Source organism: Larus michahellis, chromosome 7, assembly GCF_964199755.1.
Source record: "Larus michahellis chromosome 7, bLarMic1.1, whole genome shotgun sequence".
NCBI classification, from domain to species: Eukaryota; Metazoa; Chordata; class Aves; order Charadriiformes; family Laridae; genus Larus; species Larus michahellis.
In genome coordinates, this window is record NC_133902.1 from 32,038,104 (window position 1) to 32,058,218 (window position 20,115).

At 41.6% G+C, this 20,115-nt stretch overlaps 1 protein-coding gene across 1 annotated transcript in view; it reads left to right on the forward strand.

The window, feature by feature from the left end:
• The window catches only part of LOC141745967 (uncharacterized), a 243,352-nt gene that overhangs the window by 35,892 nt on the left and 187,345 nt on the right, over window positions 1-20,115 (forward strand). The window contains exon 2 of the mRNA XM_074593515.1: window positions 6,944-7,050. Within this exon, the coding sequence (XP_074449616.1) occupies window positions 6,944-7,050 (107 nt within the window). The remainder of the gene's footprint in view (window positions 1-6,943; window positions 7,051-20,115) is intronic.

A 20,115-nucleotide genomic window follows, 5' to 3' on the forward strand; every position in this document is an offset into this window, starting at 1 on the left:
AAAACTTGCCTTGATTAACTAAGAGTTTCCTTCCTGTGTCTCTAAGGCTGCTAACATGCAGGTGCATATGTAATTTCACTCATCTGAACTACGGCAATAAATCAGTGGGAATGTTCACAGTACCGCCGTTACTGTGGTTAAAGGCTGGGAGGATCAGGGCTTTGACTTGCCATAATTTAGCAAAAAGATCTTAACTGATACGTATTAGGAAAAATACAAACAGTTTGAAAAGTCTGCTGTGGTACAAGCAGAGAAGGCTGTGGTCCCACAACACAAATCAGAAATCTTGAGGAATGCCCTTAGAGTGTTTTGGACTTTTCTTACTTGCTTCATCCCCCAGAAGAATGAGGGAACTCGTGATCTACAAAGTTGGGTGCCCTTTGGTTTCTCTTGAATTCTGCATTTTGCGTGCACACTTCCCGCGTGACTACTCGTATCAAGGAACAGAGTGCATATTTAGTAAGTGTCTTCAGTCAAACTCAGATTTCACAAAGATGATTTAAAAGTACATCTCCAACTATAATCATGCATTACTTCATATTAATACAGGTTTTAAGTCTGAGTAGATTTTATAGTATAAAAAAGCACCTTCTTTATCTCTATATGAGTCAAGTGAATAATTCACCATAAATAATTTATAAGATTAATTGAGGTTCCTCTTTCATGTACAACCTACGTGAAATGATTTCATTTATTTTATTTTTTTTCTTTCTTTTATTATTATTATTTTTTTTAATTCTGAGGTAATATGCACATCTGAAAGCTGAGTTTCCTTACCTGTTGGTACCTAGTCAAGTAAGATCGATGTTTCTCTATTTTGAATGGATGAGCAGAATATAAATATGTTATGGAAGCAAATGTTTTAATTACAGATTTTAAATCTGCGTTTGACAAACACTGTTTAATATGAAACACACTCTCAAAAGTTATTATCAGGAGTAAAGTGAATAGGGTAAGATGATTACATAAATCAAATACAACAGGGTAATCAGAATCATCACTCAATTCACGTGCAGGTATTTTTATGGTGAATTCTCTTTTGGAATAGATATACAGGAGTATATGGAATAGATATACATTGCCTATTTTAAAGTACCCAAAGTACCCCTGAGGAACAGAGCAGTAGGCGCAGGCAGAGGGTGTGCTTCCTGGCTCTCATGTGCCTTTTAGGAAGGTCTCCAGAGGGAGAAGCTTTATACGACAGAGAAAGCATGGCTGAGGCAATCACAGTATTCCCTTGCTCTGTCAAAGACTATCTCTGGTACACGGGTGAGGACACTCTCAGTCCCTTTTTAATGTAAGCCAACAGCTAGACCAATTCCAAAAGAGAGGAAGTAGGAGCTGCCTCTCTCCTGTGTTCCTGCAAAGCTCTCCACCATCTCAGAATGAATCAGGCCTATGATACCTACTTTATAGAGAGTTTCAGACTCTTAATCCTATTTAAATTTTGAAGTGAAGACTTGTTATAGTTTCTGTAATTTGAGGCATTAAAAGCAGATGAAGCATCTTTAATCATAAAAGCTTCATTGCCCTAATTTATGATACCTTCATTTTAAGCCCTACCATAAAGGGGATTGTGTTTGGGGGATGATAGTTCACAGTAAGGAAATATGATCCATCAGGAAATCTGTTTACATTAAAACATTTTGACAGCAGCAGTAATTAAACCTGTTTCCCAGGTGCAGAGCAATATTTTAAATGCCCCTCTGGCTACAAACCATTCAGGTTTGTCTGTCTTTCTCCCTTATCATCTACTGCAAACACAAGATAATGAGAAGAGGGCAAAATATAGGGAGGGCTGGACTAGCAATTAATAATCTAAGTATATAATCAGAACGTTAAAATCTCATTTTAACTGATTTCTGTAGTAGTTTGTATGACACTGAAAAATTATTTTGTGCGTTTCCATGTGCCTGAGAAACAGTAAATGGGAGATCACGGCACCAGTGCTTGCTGCTATGACAAGTTATAGCCTAACACCACCATTTCTGACTTTGAAACATGAGCTGGCTTTAAGCACAGCTATGCAAACCTTTTTATGCAGACAGCATGTGATTGTTTCCTGTGAACTTTTCTTTGAGTAACAGTGCATGAAGACTGGCAAATCCTAAAATCCCGATGAACCCATGAGAACATAATTTGGACAAGTACATACTTGTGCCATGAAGCCAAGGGTAAGATCTATTTGACTTACACACAGCATAGACACAACTCTGCTCCCTGTCAGACTGCTAGAATTCTTTTAACACCCCACACCCAGGCTAATTTCTTCCTATCAGCCTCCTCCTTAAAAGCCACAAACTGTCAGGTGAATAGGTATTTAACCATCCATTTATCGGTATCTTTTGGGAGTAACCAGTCAGTCCTGCTCTCATCTTCATCCATTGGAACAGCTGGCCACAGTGCTGCATTTCCGAACCATGCAGCTGAAATCTTCAGAGGAGATCTTTGGAAGCTGAGTCCCAGGCACAGGTCTGCTCTTGGTACTACAGCCAACGTATAATTTTCTTCTCCTGAAGACATGGCCCCGGTGCACATAGGTGTTTAACTCTTTCCTGGTTTTGACCGCATTGTCAAGGTCACTGTATCAGAAGTGGGCAGCTCAGCCTGGGAAACTTGACTATGTTGGGGGGATGTGGTGACTCCTGGCAGTGGGCTGAAGGCAGGAACAGCAATCTGTGCATGGGAAGTTTTGCGAGGGAGCAGGACAGTCACAGGAGGTCTGAAAAAGAAAGGCTTTAATACCACCCTATTTCGCCAAGTGTGTCTGCCTGCCCTTTCCAATGCAGTATTTTCTACAGCAGATGAATGGAGAATGATCACCATTTGTAAATGTTTGAGGGCATATATATCATGTGTGTAACCGAAGTATTTATCATTTAGGAACACCTTTAAAAATATCAGAAAGCCATAATTATCGAAGCACTAAATGTCATCATTATTGTTCCTACACGTCTTATATGCAAATACACGACGATGCCCAGAGCTTGAATTCACAGGAAATTAAATGGAGCAGCTTTTTTCCTCTTTCATGTATTTTTTTCTGTATTGTGAAATAAGGGATTGCACAAAACTGGCATGTCACTTGTACAATCCGTAGTCGTTACAATAAAATCTTCATTGCTGAATCAGAAACTCTGGGAACACCTTCATAATCAGTGCTAATTCCAGTCATTTCCATGGCTGCTCACAAGCTCTGCACTGTGGTCAGGAAGCGATGTAGAACGTGTCTGTGCCTGGTGTAAATGACTCCCACTTCAGAATAAAGGGATTTTTGAGTGTTTATTACTTTCCGTAAATATACAAATATATACAAATATTTGTTAGAAGCAAAGCCACTGTTCATCATCCATTTTATTGATAATGGAAGTGATCTGATTTAGCACAGCTATAATGATCATGTTTCTATATGTATGGTCCAGAAGCTATTTGTGTAAAAAACACACAAAGCAAATCACCCAAGACGTTTGTCATAAAGGAGAAAATATGATCATTATTCATATAGTTATTGTCAGAGGGCATAAGTGGGCATAGTGAGTAAACTGTTAATACTCTACATGTCCTAAAGCCTCTACATGCTGCTCAGCTGGAGCACAGCACACCCGTTTCCATCTGGGTTTCTAGGGTAAGAGGCTGCCTGGATCACCAGTGGGATGGCAAGGACTGTCTCCTAAGCAGCGTAAGAAATATCTGTTAGGAGTCGTTGTAAAAACCTGTACTACAGGAAAAATCGTAGTTCGCAACAGTGACTTGTGTTAGTCTTACAAAACCACCGCTCGGTGCCGTGCTCTGTGCTGGTGCTGTATCTGCTCAGTGTTTATATACCAACAGCCAAAGCACTTCTGTAACCGCAGGACTGGGTGATGTCCTGTCTTGTTCGCTGGGGAATTAATTGTACTTGTTTTAGACTTAGCTGTTAAGGAGATTAGGAAGGTGAAGCGTAGCAGGGTAGCTGTGGTTGCATGGCAACTGGAAAGCACAGTAACATCTGGTATTCTTAATTTTTTTAGAACCTATAGATCTTTGTGCCATCATATGAGTATTATTTTTTCTACCACCATGCCTCATTTTTCCTATTTGTTAGCCAATAAGTAATATCCTTGATGTTACCAGTTAACCCAAGGGCAAAATTAGATAACATTGTATGCTGTGATGTTAAAGTCAGCTTCCTAATTCCCAGGCACGGCTGTCCCTTGAGGGTACTCTCAAGTAGCAGCAAAGAGGAAAAGGTCTATCCTCATATGAAAGACCAGCTTTGAGGTTAGTCAGCCAGTGCTGTTAGCTACTTGAGTGTATGGTGTCTCTCCTGTCTGCTGAAACAATAGATCTGTTTGAAATTTTGTTTACTTTCCTCCCACAGGGCCATTTCTTTCCTGTTAGGACAGCAGGAAGACCAGGCCATCTGTCACAAGAACGGCATCTACAAGAAAAACTGCATTAACTGCACTTTAACTCATCTTCCTTGATAATTTCCCCACTTGTGGCTCCGACTGCTTCATGTTTTATTTCTGACAAGCCAAAGAGCCTTATTAAAGCAGTGGTTTGCTTCATTCATTTTTGAAATAAAAACTCAGTAAGTGATGGGGTGTCACGTGTAGACCAGACTGGTTTTGTTCAGCTGCCTTTAAGCATTTGACATCACTCGCCCACCTCGTGGTTTTCTTCAGTGGTTACTTTAAAAGAAAAGGAACAACAGAGGGGCGTCCGCAGAGCTTCCCCCTGCGGAGCGGCAGATGTGGCGTGGACTCAGCCAGCACCACAGCACTCAGCTGGTACGGAGCCTTGGAAAGCCTCCCCGGCCTTGCCGCCCCAGAGACAAGCTCTGGTTTAAGCTCTCCTTGCCTCTGTGTAGATGCCCGAACCAACCCACCCCCAGGGCAAAGCTGCAGCGGGGCTTTGGAGAGCAGGGGCTGCGAGGGAGGGTGGGGTGCTCCCCACACCGCTGAGCACCCCTCTCTGCACACACCGATCTGCCCAGTGCCGAACAGAAAATAAATATATTGGAATCCCCTATGCCAAAGGGCCTTTTTTCAGCTTGGACACTTTGCTGGTAAGATGAAGCAGGGAGCTGGAGTTTATGAACATTGATGAGGAACCGTTTTGCTCAATCAACGAACTTCAGAGAACCTGTGTGTGCATTTGCTCGACTGGTACAGCTCTCGTTGTCTCCCAAGAAGCTGATGAGGGCATTTTGAAATAGCTACCAAGTGTATAAACATGCAAAATTAATTTCTTATATTTTAAAATTTTCACTAGACTAGCAGATTGTATAACTGATGCATAAAAATTTTCTCTTGCATATTCTGCCTTTAAGACTTCATTTTATAAAACCACCTTTATAAATCCTCTTTTGCTACTTCCTATTCATCCTGTTGTTAGATCTTTTTGAGAGTTAACCCAGATTAGAATTCATCATCTCTAAAAAAATAAAAAAGAGATGCTAAAGGTATTCTTTCTTCAGTGTGCATCTCCAGCCTTTCTTGACAGGCTGTCAAGAAATAAGTCTCTAAAAAGCCAGGTTAGATCCTCAGAGACAACCAGTGATGCAGTTCTCAGTAATGTGCTAAAACCCAGCCAGAGTGCACCTTATTGTTGAGTGTGCAGTGATGTGACATCTGAGTTATTTGTTTGCTCTGCCATAAGATAGCATTAGTGGATATAATGTGAACAGATCACTCGTTTGTGGAAATATTTATGGTGCTGCTTTCGAGGGATCGTTCAATTCAAAAGCAGATGGCAAAGCATGGATATTCATGGACTACTTTAAAAGCTATCTTAGGTGAAATGTTTTCACACAGAGTAGCTAAAGCATGTAACAATCTGATATTTTACACCACTTATTACTTAATGTTTACATATATTTACAATAAATCTTCATAAATGCTAGTCAAGCAAGAATTTGCTAGTTCCAGTTTTTATTATAGTATATCCCATGAGTTCTTCATCGCTCAGGCCCCTGACCCTGCAAATACCCATGCGCGAGCTCAGCACTCAGCCGAGGGGGCTTGCTGCCTTCACAAGGCTGAGTGTTTGTCGCTCGGCAAACCCCAGGAACACGTGGCATGTGTCGAGACTTTCAGTTGTTTGGGGATCTGGGACCTCCAGCTTATGACAGCTAAAAGAAGTCTAGCTTTAGAAGTAACGAGCTTGTCTGCTCAGAACTGTAGGATCCTTCCAAGGTGTTATGTTGGGTATGCAGAAAACTACTCTTTTCTAAAGATTCTAAAAATTAAAAAGGCTTTAATATTCTGCAAATATGAATTCAACTAAATGTGAGGTAGCTGTTTAGATAATTTCACGTCCTTCTTCCCTAATTGCCCAAAGCCCAGTTTTCCATGGTTCAATGCTTAGAAAAGGTGGTGAGTAAAAATCTGTTAATTGTGTTAAGCTGGAGGACTGGCCTTTTTCACAGAATAGGTGATTTAACACATACACAGATGCCACAAACTTCTCAGTTTCCTGCATTTGGCTTCCCTCACCTGGCACTCCCTGGGCCACCACTTACTCACTGCTTTCTGTCCTTCAGGGGACATTCACGTGTCCCCTTCATATAGTACCTTTAAGGACCTGTGTACTTTCTGGCAGCAACATCCCACTTGTCCTGTCATCCAAACCCACACACTTAAGTTAGACACAAAAGGAAAAAAAAAAAATCAGAATGGGTTTTAAAACTATTCCCTTAGTAAAACTTATGACATGGGGTTTTGACCTGCCTAATTTAGCCAGAGTTCACTTGCAGTTCTCTTGTTCTCAGTTGTCTGGTATTTAAGATACGTCCCCACTACAATGATGTACTTCAGGTGCGGGCTATGTGCCTGCCTGTGGGGGGGCTTGGTCCTGGTTTCACAGCTGGAGCTGTTTGGGCTGTCATCGCCTCTCAGCTGTTTGCAATGAGTGCTGTGCTGGAGGCTGCTTGATTTGGGAGGGGGGTGGCTGGGGTAAGGCTTTTCCTTGTCCCTGGGGCCGTGGGCTTGGCTGCAGCACAGGAGCTGGTGGGAGCATGTGGACTCTTGTCAGCTTTGTGGAGACCTGTTTCTGCAGGACTGGAAGGTAACTTATTGAGGTTTTGTATTGCTGAGGCTGCTGGGGTCTGGAAGATGAGTAACTCCCAAGAGTGGAGGTAGGGACTGAAGTGCATTAAGATACCACAACTGTTTCCTAAGCAAATATCTTCTGAAGTACTTGGTTTTAAATTTGCTGGTTTGGTTTCTTATAGCTTTGTGAATATGGAAGTATTGAGCTGAGTGTTGGTCAGGCTTTTTGGTTGTTGTCTATCTTATCTCTGAAAGACTACTACTGGCACTGGAGATTTAACTAATTTGAAGTTTGCGGAGTTGAATGCACTGGTTCCTGCACTGCTGGCATATCTTTAGATGTCAGTGAGAGGGCTTTTTCATTTTTACTGTTTGTGTGGGGTCTAGTCTTGTTATTAGTTCTCATGGCGATAAAGATGATTATTAAGTATGCCGCTGCTTCTCTCTATCTTATCCACCCCATCCCAAGTGCAGCTATTTCACGTTAAAATGGAAACGAACCCTTTGACTGGCTGTGACCTCTGCACCCACTGTGGGCTGTGTTCATTCTCTGGTGGTGCCCTTGGGAAAGGGCCATCCTGCAGATCTCCATCTAGCTTGCTGCTTTATTTTCCAGCTCGGTTTCCCTACAGCCTCACAACACTGTTCTTTGTACTCTTTCTAGTCCTGCAAATCAGGCTGTCTCTCAGCCAACAGTAATTGCACTTGGTGGCATAGCAGTAAACGCTCTGGGAAACATCTTACTATGAGCAGTTCAAAAGGCTGACGCAAGAGCATGTACTTATATGTATACGTACATAGTGTTTATTAAAATGTACTTATATAAGTATTAATAATGGATACAATGCTAATGTTTGCTATGGGTTTTCAAGCCATTTGGGGAAGTGGAGTATAAACTACTGTCACTTGAAATAGTTCCCTGGTAAGAAGTAGCTAGGTTACAAGTATTGCAGTGCGCTCACTTTCCAGGAAAGCGATTAGTTAAATCTGATTAATGGCATAAACTGTCTGAAGAAGATAATACACATCTGAAAAATGCTTTTAATAGGTAAACAATTGTGTCCAACCATATTAACAGTATAACAAAACCCGAAGCTGTTGTTTATACCTTAGATACAATAGCTCTATTATCTCTGCTTGTGGAGGAAGATCTGGATAGAGCAAACCTGGGATTTTCTGTCTTTATTCACACTGACTCAGTGCTACCAATTTTTATAGAAAACAAGCTGGAAACTTAGATTTTCTTTGGTTGAAGCCTAGTGCCAGTGGTTAAGATGGTGTACAGAATTTGTATGTATTATTTGGGTTAAGTTACTTCAGCCTGGTTTTCACCGAGTTGGCATCATTCACGCTCTGTGCTGGCTCATGCTATGAAAGCCTATGAAGTATTGCAGCAGGATTTTTTTCAAATGCCTCATCTTGTCTGGCAAAAGGAATAATAAAGGATAAAACCAAAACAAACAACTGGGACTCAGCAAAACTTACTGACTCTGCACAATATTCAGGCATGCAGTCTGTGGTTGACTTTAAATGAAACAAGAACACAGGGGACTATATTTAATTTAAACACCACTCATCCTAAAATAACTTAACCTGCAGAATGATTGCTGTGCCAACACTGTAATAATGTAGCAGAGCTGTCACTTCAGTCAGTATTTAATAGTCTCTGGCCAATTTCATTATTAACACTTAAAGTACTTCATCAAAAGTGATGAAAATACAGATACGTAACCCTTACTGAGCTCTCCGAGATCCCACAGAAGATGTTTGTAGCTGCTGCCTGCCACTTGTCAAGGGGCACAGCAAATGGTTGTGTACTGAGCTGTTAGCAGCAGATTCCTAAATTCCTCTCATTTCAAGATTGCTGACAAAGTAGATGAAATGGGCTCCTCACAGCTCTTGCTTCCATGTGGTCTGTGTGGAAGCCCTGTAAGTGTGGGGTAATGTTTCCTCCTCCTACCCTAAAGAGTTGGGAATTATTTTTTTTTTAATTAAATTTATATGAAGACCAGGCTGGTAGAATGCACTGGCTGGAAGATACATCATAGGAACAACCTGAGAGTGAATACCAAAAAAAGACTGTAGCTGCAGAAAAAATATCTGTCAGGGTGGTGTTAAACTTCTGGTTTTATTACCCTGTATTCCAAAAGTTCCTTACTTTATCACAGGTCCTGGTGATTGAGGAAAGAAGTGGAATAGACAAAATTTTTATATTTACTTATATTCGTGTGTGTGTGCGTATGAGAGGACCACCAAATTCAAGCGAGTTCCTTTGGCTTTTTTACGGCTCTACAAATCCACTTGCCTTGGGCTTCTGTTTGTGGTGTCATTGAGCTTTGTTTGGTTGATAGCTCATCTGGTGGTGCCTGGTTGATGGTTATGGTTAGTAACAGCTGGTGTGGGGCTTACCAGGGGCTTGATCACTTGTCTGAAGGAGATAAAACGGACTCTATAGAGAGCCTGGATGTTTCCTTGGGTCCTGGCATAAGTTCAAGTATCAAGTTTCAACCTTTCTGTGTTGAACTACAGCAGCTGGGAGGTTGTGTATTTCTATTAATGACAGATGAAATAGCTGCAGCTTGAATTTGGAGGCCTAACTTTAAGTGCACCTGTGGTGGCACCTGACCTGGAATAAGCATGAGCATGGAGCTGCTGGGCTCCCAGGAAAGGGGAGTAGGTGGGAGAGATGAGGCCAATGATGCAGGGGTCTCCATGGTTAACAATGCAGAAAAAACCCTTGGGAAAAACATTTTCTCTGCTCTTGGAACTTCTGTCAGTATCTGGGAATACCTTAAGGCATTTGACTGGTGGTGAGTGGTCGCTCGAGTTACTTTGTTCTGGCCTGAAGCTTATGTCTTGAAATGGAGAAAACCTTGATTGAAAGGGTAGGGAATTACTCATAATTGGGTTTTAATTCTGCTTTCCTAGCTGAGGTATCTCCACTGGGGGCATTGGTTGGTCTTTCTGGACAAGTGTATTTCAGGTGAAAAAAGCTAACAAAAAGGTGGCTAGATTCTTTCTTTCCTTAAAAAGAAAATTTGTAACATGTCCCCACCCGTGCTCCTCTTCCATGTTGTTCGAATGTTACACAAACTGTGGAATTTTTGAAGTGCTGAATCTGTATAATACATTGGTCCTGAATTTCTGCAGTCTAGATGTTGGCTTGGTGTGGCTTTCACTTGACACTCTGAGAGCACTTGGGCACGATCTGTGCTTGATTTAAAGAAAAATTAATTCTTAGGACTTTTTCAGGCTTCATGTGATGCTGTTGGGGATGTAAAAAAAAAAAAAATAAAAAAATTCCAAACGAGCTTGAAGCTTAGATTAAAATAGATAATACTTCCTGAAGTTGCCAGTACCTCCAGAATGTGGAGTGACAGACATGCATGGCCCTGCTAGGAAAGCAAGTTAACTCCATGACAAATTGGGCTAACCTGGTTTTAAAATTCCCCCCGTGCAGCAGAACCTGGAGAAGGATGTGCAGCCCTGTGTTATGGTGATAGATGGGATAAACTCAGTGCTATTTCCATATGCTTTCCAATGCCTCCGTGTGCCCTGCCTCCCTCCTGCTGTACTTGTGCTGCCTGGTTGGCTGTGTGCAGCTGCTATCACTTATTTCTTGAGCTTCTTTCTCTCTACATGTGCATATACCCTCTAAATGTACTGTAGGAGTTACATGCTACAGTCTGTGAGTTGGGACAGCATTTAGATTTATTCTGGAGCTGAGGAACAAGGGATTTATTTAGTGAAGGGGGTTATCTTTGGAAGAGCAACCGTGTAAATTTGTTGCCTATTCACCAAAGTGGTTGGACAGTGAGCGCCCAACTTCTTCCATGCCTGCCCATGCACTTCTGTGTCATCCTGAGGTTCTGGGCTGTCTGGCTCCTGTCATAAATTAATGCTTGTGTAGGGGTGCTCATACCAATAAAAGGTTATGGCTTCAGCCCTTGGTGTGCTAATGTGAAGGTACACGCAGCCTGGCTCTTGTGGCTGATGTGGCTAAAGGAGAAGGAAACTCTTGGTGCTCAAAAGCTGGGTGCTGCCAGTAGTGGGAAGGCAGGTGAGGGGTCTGGCTGAGGACCTGAGATGTGGTGCAGGCGGAGGCTGATGCCTGCTCTGGCCTGTGCTGGGGTTGAGGCTGACAGCACGGGGAGGGCAACAGGAGGCCACTATTTAATCTCCTGCAGCTCTTGGGGATGCATCAACTAAACTGGGCTTGTTTGCTTAGTAAACTATTAAAGAAGTTGTCTCCAGGGTATTTATTTCAGACAGCTCTAGTGAAGTAATCCCTTAATTCCTCAGAGTAAATGCTGATGAGGATTTACTGCAGGCTAGGTGGTGTGGAGGTCACCGTGAGAGTGCTTACAAGAGTGTATTTGGGAGCAGCACAGCTGCTGTCCCCTGGGGCTGGGTGGTAGGAGATGCAGGGTCCCTGACTGACCCACAGCAGGGCTCTCCTCCCTGTGGGCACTGGTGACTCTGGGTGCTGTGCTTGGGGAACACTCGTGTTTCCAAACCCAGAGGAAGGGGCCGGTTCTGCTTCAGCTTTGGCTGAACCCACTCCTCCAAATGTTCTGCTTCTCCTTCTTCCTCATGTGCGTGCCGCTCTGCCTTCTCTCCTCTTCCTTGAATCTTCCTTTATCTGGTCCTCCCAAAAACTGAGAGAACCCCCAGCTCCAGGGGAAGCCATGCCCTGTTGTATATACTTAAACTTCAGTGCCGTTTCCTCTGCATGCATCATCTTGCCCACAAAAACATAAGGATTTCTCACTATTTAGACTGAACGATTTCTTCATCCTGTACAAAGAGTGTTCTGCTTCTTTGGAGGCCAGGGGACAACTTGTGCTCTTCCACTTACTCAAAATGGATGCACAGGACTTCAAGTAGCTAGGTTTACAAGTTAGGAATTATTTATCCTCATCTTGGTACTGTGGGAGCAAGTCAAAAGAAACCCAAGAGGAGCTGCAGCCCATGGTGGGCAAAGGAACTAGGACTTCAGTATTTTGTCAAACTCCCCTTCTCAAGGGAGCCGGTTTCCAGAGAAGACAGGGCAGAGGTGTTTAGGCTGCATGAACAGTGAAAACTGTGTGTGAGGAAATCTTATGCCAGCATCTCAGATGGTAAGCTGAATGGTTTACAGAATGGCAGACAGTACTGAGAACAATGAGCTTTTCCTTTATGAAAAGGAAAGAGTAGCCTGCAGGGACAGAAAACATAGGTGGAGTCAGCACCTTATTTGTGCTGGAAACTCTTTGGCTTAGGGAAAATTTCGTAGTGGCCAGAGTATGGCTGTGGTCTGCACAGGTACTCCTGGTCTCTGCCTGGTGCAGTGCTGTTCCCTGACTCTCTTCTGTAAGATGTCCCTGCTAATGGAGGCAGCATCGTTATGCAAAAATCTGGTCCTAGAAGTTTGTTCTTGGGTACTAACCAACAAACCAAAACCTGAAAGTGTTGGAAGAAGAGAGTCACATAGAAGCCCAAGACTTGTAGCAACTTCTCTGCTGCAGAGGGAAAATGATGATCAACTACTGTGATGGATTCCAGGTTATTGAATAAAAATTTAAACTATCATTTTCTAATAAACTGGATCCTTTCAGCTTCTTCCACTTCTCAGTATCTCAGCCCAGACCTGGAGCTGGTTAACATGGATTACTTGTTATAATAGAAGTTCCAACATCTTGTTATGTTTTTCTTTTTCCATATTCAAACAAAAAATTATATTAGAATGTTTCCTGAAATTAAGTATTTTAGAAGGCATTTGAAACTTCAAATTGACTAATAGACCACTGTAATTCTAAAATGTACTGTTACATATAGCTATTACATAGTTTTTGCATTATTTCTGGTTAGGTACTGAGTAATTGTAGTCCCTGACAGGCCCCATAGTCAAAAGGGGCTGTTTTAATTTAATACTAGAAGCTCAAAGATATTGAAAGCAGCTGCTCTTCTGTTTAGAAAATAGAGTTTAATACTTTGATCTGGAAAATAACGATGTGTCTCATTACAGGGGAAAAAGGAAATATTTTGATTTAGAAAAGGTAAAAAGTTTCAAGGAGTACTAAGTAGCAGCATCCACCCTTAAAGCTTTTAAAAATAGAATATTTCAGGTGTGGCTTAATCTGATGTGTCATTATGATTGTAAAGCTTGTGACCTGATTTGGTACAATGATGTGTTGTATTAAATGTTATCACTGACCTATGTCATGAAATTATGAATCATAAATGTAAAATTAGATTTTATTTTAAAGTCTCTTACAACATGAGATGGAACTTTAAAATATCATCCTGTTTCTGGAAATTGGTCTGAAAGAACAGTGCAAATTCATCCAGTCTGAGTGACACAGGACACTGAATATGTGCATGTTCCTGAAGCTTGCAAACATGGATGTGGTGTTGGAAATACATCAAGGCTGTTTACACTTCATAACGAAGGGTGAAACTTACCCTTGTGGGGGTCAATAGCACATTCCCTATTGACTCCAGCAGGGCCAGGATTTTGGCTGGAGCTCCAAGAGCAGCTTTGCGTGAGCAGCCCCCATTGCCCTGTGGAAGTGGAGACAGGGGAGTCCCTCTTCCCGTGGGGACCATGGGTTGTGTGCCGTGCTCTGGACTGTCACAGGCGAAGCCTGGAGTCAGCCGCAGTGTGGAGAGGAACATGATGCAGAGCAAGCAAGCCCTGGTGTGACTTCCCTCTCTTCTTGCAGCAGCTGTTGTCCTAATGAACAAACCGCCTTCATATGTGACACTGATAGGTGTGGGAACTTCAACTTGGCATGTCTAAAATTGTGGCACTTGATTATATTTTGTAACAGAAATGTGTCATCTTTCTAAGTATTTGAGGCCTAAATGCAGACCTTTCAAAGGGAGAACAAGTTAAGGTCAAGGCCAGTGTGTAGGAGCCTCATTTTCCATTTACCCTAATCAAATCAAAACATTGGATTACTAGGTCCTAATCAAGGCTTGATAGTTTGGAAGTCTGTATTTGAGCTCTTCCAAGATATTAAACTAATTCCTGTTAAATTGATTTTCCTTTTTCTGGTGTTAAAACCATAGCAGATCATTTTTATTTCTTGGGGGGCAGGGGGGAAGAAGAGAAAAACACCAAGGACAGTGAAATGACAACTTCAGTTATCCTAGAATCACAGAATAGTTTGGGTTGGGGTGACCCTTATAGGTCATCTAGTCCAAGCCCCCTGCAATGAGCAGGGACATCTTCCACTAGATCAGGTTGCTCAGAGCCTCATCCAACCTGACCTTGAATGTTTCCAGGGATGGGGCATCTACCACCTCTCTGGGCAACCTGTGCCAGTGTTTCACCACCCTCAGTGTAAAAAATTTCTTCCTTGTATCTAGTCTAAATCTACCGTCTTCTCGTTTAAAACTTAGCCCTTGTCTTACTGCAACATGCCCTGTGATGTCATAGAATGGTTTAGGTTGGAAGGGACCTTAAAGATCATCTAGTTCCATGCCCCCCACCTTAGGAAGGGACACCTACCACTAGACCAGGTTGCTTAAAGCCCCATCCAGCCTATATGTATGTTAGCATGACAGCCTTCCTTCTGACTTACGTACTTGTTGCTGGTTCAGTTTAGTACTTGACAGTCTTCAAGAATTAGTGGATTCTACAATGCTCCTGTGTAGTTATCTCCTTTTTTGCAGAGGATAAACGGAGAGTCGGACAAGTAATGTGCCCAAGGTCACACAGGAAAAATAGGGAAAAGCAAGTATACTTGTGTCCTCCTCTGGAGCCTTTGCCTACTGTGCACTCGCCTTGTTTTAGGCAAAAACCGCAGCTCATCTTTTCTTGCGTCTATTGCTGTGAGATGTTTTTCAACAGATCTCATAGGAGCCAACTGTATGGGGAACTGGAGATCATTATTACTTTTAGAGTTATTTTGCTGCTGGCCTTAACTGTTGCCATTTATCACAAGGCCTTTTGTAAGGTTTGTCATGATGACTTTTCCTCCACCACTGCTAGTTGTTTGCCTAACAAGCAGGAAGAAATGAACACAATTATCACTGCTAAGTAGAGAAACACTGCTTCAGGCTAGAAGTTATGATGGTTCCAGACTTTATATCTCTTAGGATATTTATCGTTTAAGGTGGATAATATTAATAATTTTATAAGTGGTGCTACACCCGCTGTTTATGGTCACTAGTTCTGTGATGTACTCATCTCAGCTTTGGTCTGTGTTTACCTTGTTTGTGCTGTGTACTATTTATGCTCATGCACAAATAAGTCCTGCTGAGAAATCTAAACAGCTGTAGTGCTAATACTGGTTATTTTCTCCAGGGTCTCTGTCTCTCTTCGGATTAAGTCTTTTCAGGGCTAGTGGCACTTACAAATGCAATTCTGTGAGGACGTGCTCGCCTATGGCCACAGCTGCTGCTCCAGAGTCTTTCCAGACCTTTCCCCAGCCTTGCCCCACTACGCGGGTCTACTGTTTATTCAGGGCATGTTTGCTAATTTCCATTATATATGTTTTTCTATATAACCAGGTAAGATTTTTATGATAAAAAGATTATTTTTCTGGTAACTTGTTTGCCCACACTCGAAGTGGACGAATTAGTATACTATGCGTTTGTGGTGTATTTTTTAAATGCCATATTTGGAGCTTTTTATATTTTCCTCTCTAAAATGCTACAGGTGTCTTGGATACCTTCATTAGCCATTTAATAAGCTCCAGGCATTTTACTCATTAGTCTGTTATCCGGCTGCTTATCAGCCTTGCTCTCAAGTTCTGAACATGTTGTCCTGTTATAGTAATTGGGCTTTGTTCTTATCAGGTTTGTGTAGCATTGTGTTAGAGCAGTTATTTTTCTGAGTATAAATAACAGAGGAGCATGAATAACACTTTCCCATGTTGCAGGCGAGTTGTGAGGATTACGGTGCATAAAATGCATTTGTACTTTTAACTGACAAAGCTATAACGGCGGACCACATTGAGAAACTTGATGGGCTAGAGCTGCTAAAATAGGGAAAAACACAGTAGAGAGAAAAGAAGCTTAAAATGGGAAGTTGTTCAGTGTGGATACCCCTGCCTTTATGTCAAACGGTAGAATTTCCTGCCTTGTTGAGGAGATGTGTGGATGATTTGCTACTGTCTAACTATCAGGAGAAAAAGGGAATCGCAGATCAATTTGTGAGCCTGCAGTGCAGAGTGACACAGCCAAGTGCAAGGTAAAAGTAGCAATTGAAATAGGTCAGTGCTGTCAGAATTTGTCTGAGGACTCAGGGGTGGAAAAGTCAGGCCAAATAAAAAGCAAAAACTCTGTACTGTTTCTTCCATATCTTAAATGCCTTTAAGTCTGAACTGGATTTTCAGCTTCAGTCCCCACGGCGGTTCCTGTTGCCGTGTGGCAGAATGACAAATCTGTCGCCTGGCTGCCTTGTATATGATATTGCAGAAAGGTCAGTCCGGAGGAAGGAGGAGTGCCATGTGAGCATCTGTGGTATTTACAGGGTTGCCTACTGGTGGAAGTGGGGAAAAGCCATGGAAACAAGTGGGACGTGGGAAGATGGAGGCCAAGAAACCACAAAAAGTGACAATAGATAGGCTGTTTCTTATCTCTGTCTAGAAATATTATTACTTGTGTCTAACTGCATGCCACTGGGAGTAGGGTATCACATTAAAGAAGCAGGGTAAAATTATTATAGGAGTTCTTGCTAATCAAACATGACACAGAGTGATAAAACCACCCTGGTGGTATCACCAAGGCTGCATGCAAGGTCCCAGGCATCTTGTTTGTCTCTGGATGTTCTGGTTGTGGGGAGAAATAAGAGTTTCCCCCTGGAAGCTGAAAAGGTGGTCACGGGGAGCTGCCATCCCAAAATCTGATACACCAGGAAATCGCCTGCCCCGCTTCTTAAAAATACAGTCAAAAGCAATTGCATGCGACAATGCAAATATCCCAAAGCATTTGTGTACCTCAAACCAGGACAAATGGTTTCGGTAATTATTCCGTATTCATTTAGACACATTACATATGGTAAGTCCAAAATAAATGCCCAATCAACTGTATTGAAGATCTCGCTTATTATAGCGTGGCTGAATAAACAGAATAGTGCTAACCCAGAATATCTGACAAATAACTGTGCTAAACTCTGGCTGGCATACGGGATTAGGCATAATGACCCTCCGTACTGATGGGTGTAGCCACGAAAGCATTAGTGTCTGGCTGAGAGTGAGAATGAATCTGCCAGAGCCAAGAGCTGCGCAGAGACCTCCACATCCTCCACATGTGGATGAAAACGTGTGTGCTCTGACCCTGACTCGAGGCTCTGTCCTTTCTGCAGCTTCCCATTTGTACGCTTTTTTCCCTTTTTGGGCAAAAAAAAAAATATATTGATCAGTGTTGCTCTGAGACCAATGGCGTTTTATGAGACTAACGGTGCATGACACTTGATATGGAGAAAGGAATGTAGTCAAGTCCTATGTTCCCTTTAGACAGAATAAATGCAAATTGGCTCTCATCTGGCTGAAATACAGTTTAGCAAAAATCTGATTCAGCATTATCTGAAGCAAAAATTAGCCATACTTGAGTTTTATTTAATAAGGGCTTGGCTAAGCCAAAACTGAAGGGTTTTCCCCATTTAAATACTAGGGTTTTTTTCAGTTGTTACAGGTTTTAATATTTTTCTTTATTTTTGAAGGACTGATCAGTTGCAAAATTGCAAGCTTCCACTGAAAGGGTTATTTGGTGTTATTGCTCTGTACGACTGTTTCTCTTTTTACAATGACTGACTTGTTTGCCGCGGAATATTATATTAACTTTCTGCCTATATAGTAGAGTTAAATCTGATCCTTTCTGGCATAAAAATTTACTTGCAAAAATCTTGAAATAAGACCTTACAAGCACAGTTTACTGCAAAATTTTGAAATGGATGTACTAAGTGCATTTAATTTTTGGTAGTTGAACTAACTTTCAAATTCAAATGTTCAGGAAAAACTAAAAGAAAAAAGATAATGTAATATTACCTTATTCTGAAGCTGGGTGCTTTGACAAGTTACTAGATAAAGCAGTTAGCTGGAGGAACAGAAAATAAAGGCACTATTAGTTTACTCAGAGTTGGGGGAGCTTGCTTTATATAAAATTAAACTGAAAATCTTCACAAAAATCTCATAAGAAAATGCTTCAAGAAATATTCAGAAGCGATGCAAAGAATTTCTCCCTTCTTTGTAAAGATATTGCTACCACCTTCTGAATTACAACATGAAATGGTCTCTTGCTCTTTGAGTAGAGATGTATTAAAGTTCTTGCTCTGAGGTAGGCACCACGGGTCCTCTGTCTGGCTTTGTGTTGGATCCCTGTAGCGGCTGGCAGGAGGCTTTCACTGCATTCAGCAATACAGATGTGAGCTGAATTGTACGTAATTCATGGAGTGCACTATTCTCCACCTATTTTAAACAAAATCTAAGTACTCTTCAGTGTGGGTTGAATTCAGTTCTTCAAAACATTTGTTTGTAGGTTTTACGGATGACTTTACTTTCTGGTCACTAGTGTCCTATTTGTGGACCATAAAATGCTTTTCAACTCTTATAACTATGTGTTTATGAAATGAGGTACAAAGTCAGAGCTCTCCTTTGAAATGATAGTACATATTATCTCTTTCAGTCTTGCAGTACATGGGTATTTCTTCTGCATTATTCAACTTAGAAATGTGGATTTTTGTTGGAGATCGAAACACTCTTTTGATAACTGTGTTCAGTGCAAGACTTTGACCAATTCCGAATGGGATTGGGAGTTGTTAAGCAGCTCTGGGGACAAAAAAGAAACCATGGGATCATCCTCTTCATCAAAAAGCTCAATTTGAAATTATTTGAAAACAAAGCTGTACCATCTCCTTCTGCTAAGCTTCTGGGGTTATGTCTCATTGGGTATGTATGTGTGCAAAACATGATGGCTTTATTTACCACTTTCCTTTTCCCTATTTAAAGCAATACTCTGAGATAGCATAGGTGTTCGCACAACATGCTTACCAAAACTGGTTTCAAATTGTGTTCATTCACTATAGTACAGGTTATTGCTGTTAGCTTATTATTCTCTGAGACTGTTCATCTCTGCACAAGTTTCACCAAGTAGCTGTTTTATGCCTTCAGGTTACATGACTATAAGATCAACTCTGTCTCTTAGGCTGCCCTACATCTTTTTGCTAAATGTTACAGGTTACTTGCATCTCCCAGGCACGGAAAACCCTTTGCATGGACAAGAGAGCCATTATAAGTAGCAGAGCAGTAAAGGTAGTTATTAAATGTACAATCTCGATAACCTGACTACTGTTTTGTATTACATTTCCTTGTAATCTGCAAAGTTCCTTGGAGAAGCACTTAACCATGTTGAATTGCTGCTTTAAGTGTGAAGTATGAAATGGGGCGCAGTATTTATGTTTTGCTTTCTATGTATTTCCACACCTGGTTCTCACAACTCCAGATTGAGGTGTTTTAATTGCAGTTTAAAAGTATCTCTCTACCAAAAACCACTAAAGCTGATGCTAAAGAGATTCTTTGAAATCCTGTCAAGACTGAAGAATTGAGGTCTAAAGAGAGAAGAAAATAGGTTAAATCCAGTATGTGCTAAATCTCCTCGGTTGGCATCATGGCAGCTATTCTCTGGCCAAACTGAATCTGCCCAATACTTCTTGGTAAAGAAAAACATTTGTCTCAATATCAGCAAAAATTATCAAATTACACTTGTCTTAAAACTGTAATAGGCTATTTGTGCCACTTGCGTTTACTTCCATTTTCACTGGAAATAGGATATTGCCATTTCTGTGAGAACTCCTGTGGGGTGCGGTTCAATTCATGCATTGCTGGCTTTGTGTTTGACAGGTACAGGCCGTTCTGTATGTGACTACTCATCCTACAGAGGATCTTTAATACCCTGATGAGATCACATCTTTCACATTCAGGAAATACAGGAGTAGAGCCAGTTGTGACTTGGGCTACACAGCCATCTGAAACCAATGGCACAGGCTGGTTTTAAATGAGGACAGAATTGGCCTGAGTTCTGTGTGCTTTGGAGCAGAGGAAACCAAGAAGTGATCTCATCAGATATAAAAACCTGTAAAATACACTGGCGG